At 50.6% G+C, this 4,644-nt stretch overlaps 1 protein-coding gene across 1 annotated transcript in view; it reads left to right on the top strand.

Moving 5' to 3' along the window:
- Positions 1-3,017, top strand: part of LOC130233989 (membrane-associated guanylate kinase, WW and PDZ domain-containing protein 1-like) — an 11,131-nt gene extending 8,114 nt beyond the window's left edge. Inside the window, exons 3-4 of the mRNA XM_056464267.1 lie at positions 1,963-2,076; positions 2,868-3,017. Coding sequence (XP_056320242.1) covers positions 1,963-2,076; positions 2,868-3,017 — 264 coding nt within the window. The remainder of the gene's footprint in view (positions 1-1,962; positions 2,077-2,867) is intronic.
- The last annotated feature ends 1,627 nt before the right edge of the window (positions 3,018-4,644 follow it).

The following is a 4,644-nucleotide window of genomic DNA, read 5'->3' as shown; positions in this document are numbered from 1 at the left end:
GGTGTGTGTGTCTCAGTTGTAGAGGTGTACAGGTGTGTGTGTCTCAGTTGTAGAGGCGTACAGGTGTGTGTGTCTCAGTTGTAGAGGCGTACAGGTGTGTGTGTCTCAGTTGTAGAGGCGTACAGGTGTGTGTGTCTCAGTTGTAGAGGCGTACAGGTGTGTGTGTCTCAGTTGTAGAGGCGTACAGGTGTGTGTGTCTCAGTTGTAGAGGCGTACAGGTGTGTGTGTCTCAGTTGTAAAGGTGTACAGGTGTGTGTGTCTCAGTTGTAGAGGTGTACAGGTGTGTGTTCCTCAGTTGTAGAGGTGTACAGGTGTGTGTGTCTCAGTTGTAGAGGTGTACAGGTGTGTGTTCCTCAGTTGTAGAGGTGTACAGGTATGTGTGTCTCAGTTGTAGAGGTGTACAGGTGTGTGTGTCTCAGTTGTAGAGGTGTACAGGTGTGTGCGTCTCAGTTGTAGAGGTGTACAGGTGTGTGTGTGTCTCAGTTGTAGAGGTGTACAGGTGTGTGTGTCTCAGTTTAGTGGTATGAGGGGTCTGAGGGGTCAGAGTGAGGACTAAGGGGTCAAGGGGTCATGCTGGTGTACAGCCATCAGACCGCTGGACAGACTCAGCAGGAGTGATGTGGACTGTCCTAAGACTCTGAAAGCCTCTCTGAAGATGGAGGAAACTCCTTATCCTGTAGACAAGAGCCAGCAGAACTGTTTTGTTTCGCCTTTCATTTGTCCAGAAAGAGGTGCATCATACATTTAGAACACCACCGTGGGGAGTAGATAACGGATTAATGAATGTGTTTGTGTGACCGGCTCCACTCATCTGTTCAACAGTGAAGAAGGCACATCAGGAAAGTTTGGCTCATGCACTGGCCCTTTAAGAGCTGCTGGTTTGTGATCTGGAGCGCATGGATGCACTCACCGTTCATGCAGCAGGATGGAGGACAAGATGGAGTCGCACAGCAACATCTGAGAAACACACACACACACACACACATGCTCATACACACGTAGTGGAGCTGTGTGTGGATGGACAGGACTGTGGAGTCCAGCGGTTTAGCATATGTAAAGAATAAAGCACAATAGGCTGATGGGGTGGGGGAGGATATTCATGTACTGCACTGAATGCTGACGCTGTCCCAGAATCAGGGGGCTCCTGCCTGTGCTGCAGCTTTAGGGCTTCATTTCAGCCTGTTCAAAATGGCCAAAACTCACAGCACACGAGACCACAGCGCTCAGATATACAGCTGGATGTGTCCTGAAGCTCTGCTGTTGGAGACTCGCCGCAGCTCTGCTAGATGGCAGTTGTGAGAGCGTTGTACCCAAAATAAAGGCAGTGTGTGAGTGATCCGCATGCGGGTGCGGGAAACACTGTTTTGCACACATCAGAAGGCATGGCAGGAATGAACACGGTCCTCGGCTCAGTGTTGTAGAGCGCGAGGATGCCTTTGTCCTCTTTTGTTGTGTTTATTGTGTGTGTGAAGGAGCGTGGAGCGTCCCCAACCCCCCGCAGCCGAAGCCGGAGCCGCTCAGCCCTCGCTAACAGGTGCTGCTCCTCCAGAGGTTCCCTACAGATGGCTATTGTTATGGTGTGCAGTAAACGCCGCGCCGTAACCCAGAAAGCCCAACTCTCCCGCTCCCTCCCTCTCTCTCTCCCTCTATACCTCTCTCCCCCTCCCTCTCTCTCTCCACCCCTCCCCCTCCCTCTCTCCCTCTCTCTCTCTCCGCCCCCCCCCTCCGCTTGTCCGTTCTGCTCTCCCAGCTGCTGTTTCCTGCTAGAGTCTGGTTATCCCTGATCCCGCTCAGCAGCTCAGCCCCTCCCCCTCCCCATCTGATCTGCTCTGCACCTCCTGCTCTCCTCACTCTTCAATCCTCCGCCGTTCTGTTCTCCGCTGTTCTCCGCTGCCGCTTCTCTTTCATCGGCTCTGCTGTGTTGCAGCTGCTGCTTCTGTCGGTTCTGTCTCTCCCGCTCAGCTCCTCTGCAGAGCTCGGACACTTTTCTCCATTGACACAAAGGAAGGATTAGCGGCTGATGGTGCACGGCCGTGTGCAGTGGCTGGAAGCAGCGCGCTCCTGACATCCAGGCAAGTGGATTTATTTTCTGCCGTGTGCAGTTGGTGATCTGGCACAGATTTGTGGCCAATGCCCGCTCGGCTTAGCTAACATCAAAAGCTGCGCCGCTCTATCCTGAGCGCTCATCTCTCCAGGATCAGCTTAGAGTAGGTTAATGGTGTGCTAATGGCTGTGCTAGTTTAGCCAGGGCTGTGTTGATGTTTTGAAATGGCTGTCCTGCTCCATCTCAATCTGTGGCTGTGTGTGGCGGCTCTGGCTGTTTTGAATATACAAAGGTGAAGGTGACGCGTCGTGAGCGCAGGCTGATTTATGAAGCAGATGTGCTCTGGCTGGAGTAAAAGCCATTTTGGTATGTCAGAGTAGCGCTGCTGCTCAATGGTTTAGCTGCACCTGTGCTGGCTGAGGAGAACTGTGCTAGCGGCCGGTCAATCCAGCCTCTCTGCGATGCTGCCTCGGTTTGATCCGTGTGATTGATGATTATTGTATATTCACATTGCAGATATTTCAAAGCTGTCAAATCGATCATTAGAGAATCCTATTGGTCGAGCATTAGATAGGTCCAGCTAACGCTGCTCGGTGCTGCTGTTGTTTTCATTTGACTTCATCAACAGAATTTGACATGTCAGCCCAGTAAAGGTTCTGCTAGTCAGTGAGTTCAGTGTTTATCTGTCATTATATTGGCCGTGTCAGATAAAGTCCCTCTGATTATTCTCTTTATAATAGCGTGATCATCACAGAGAACACCAGAGGAGGCCTCGAGTCGTCCTCATTTTGAAATCTCCTGTTGTGAATTGTGTGTTCAACAGCTTATCAAGCGTAATGATGTCTGCGGTGTGACCCGAGCACTGAAGCTGACAGGTTTCTGCCCCGGTCCTGCACCGCCTGCTCTGGCCCACAGGGGGAGCCGCTCTCCTGAGCCCATCCATGCTACGCTAGCATTTGTAGTCTTCTGCTAGTTTTTGCGCATTTCTCTGGCTATTTGTTTGGTTGTAAGTTTGAGCACAGTGCTGCCTACAGATACATACTGTACAGTTTATACAGATAAATGCTCGAGCCTGGAGGGCCGGTGTCCTGCAGAGTTTACCTCCAACACACCTGAACCAGCTAATCAAGCTCTTACCGGGTACACTAGAAGCCTCCAGACAGGTGTGTTGAAGCAGGTTGGAGATAAACTGGAGTGTGGGATCCCTGTTATTGAGGATTTCTGCATGACTGCAGCAGAAGCTGGACGCACCTGCTCTGGAGAAGATCTCTGTGATGCGTTATATGTCTCACATCATTTAAAGCACAGGTCTCAGACTCAGCTCCTGGAGGACCACAGCTCTGCACAGTTCTGCTCCAACTCTAATCAAACACAGCTGATCAAATAATTAAGGGTCTTCAAGACGACTGTGGACTGTTCAGCAGGTGTGAGCTGGAGGATGTCGAAGCTAAACCATGCAGAGCAGCGGCCCTCCAGGAATTGAGTTCAAGACCACTGATTTAAAGGGTTGGTCACCCAAGAAAAGAGTTTACCCCAGGGTTTACTCACCATAAAGGATTCAAGGCACTTTTTGATGGATGAACGGATGGATGGATGGATGGATGGAGGGATGGACGGACGGACGGACGGACGGACGGACGGATGGACGGACGGACGGACGGACGGACGGACGGACGGATGGATGGATGAATGGATGGATGAATGGATGGATGAACGGATGGATGGATGGATGGATGGATGAACGGACGGATGGACGGACGGACGGATGGACGGACGGATGAATGGACGGATGAATGGATGGATGAATGAATGGATGGATGAACGGACAGATGAACGGACGGATGGATGGATGGATGGATGAATGGATGGACAGATGGATGGTTGGATAAATGGATGGATGAATGGATGGATGGATGGATGAACGGACGGATGACCAGAAGGATGGACGGACGGATGGATGAATGGATGGATGGATGGATGAATGGATGGATGGGTGAACGGATGGATGGATGAATGAATGGATGGATGGATGGATGAATGAATGGATGGAGGAATGGATGGATGGATGAATGGATGGATGGATAGATGAATGGATGGATGGATGGATGGGTGTACGGATGAACGGATGGATGAATGGATGGATGGATGGATGAATGGATGGATGGGTGAACGGATGGATGGATGAACGGATGGATGGATGAATGGATGGATGGGTGAACGGATGGATGGATGAATGAATGGATGGATGGATGAATGGATGGATGGGTGAACGGATGGATGGATGAACGGATGGATGGATGAATGGATGGATGGGTGAACGGATGGATGGATGAATGAATGGATGGATGAATGGATGGATGGGTGAACGGATGGATGGATGGGTGAACGGATGAATGGATGGATAAATGGATGGATGGGTGAACGGATGGATGGATGTATGGATGAATGGTTGGATGGATGGATGGATGGATGGATGGATGTGCTTTATTGGACTTCTTTTAGACTGCTGATTAGAGTTTTGGGGAACTAACCCTTCAATAAATCTCTGACAGTGAGGGTAACTGCATTTGTTGCCTTGTACTTGTACATGTGTAATAAGG

Source organism: Danio aesculapii, chromosome 8, assembly GCF_903798145.1.
Source record: "Danio aesculapii chromosome 8, fDanAes4.1, whole genome shotgun sequence".
Taxonomy (NCBI): domain Eukaryota; kingdom Metazoa; phylum Chordata; class Actinopteri; order Cypriniformes; family Danionidae; genus Danio; species Danio aesculapii.
The sequence above is the reverse complement of the archived record's forward strand: the minus strand, read 5'-3'. Positions and strand labels throughout refer to the sequence as shown.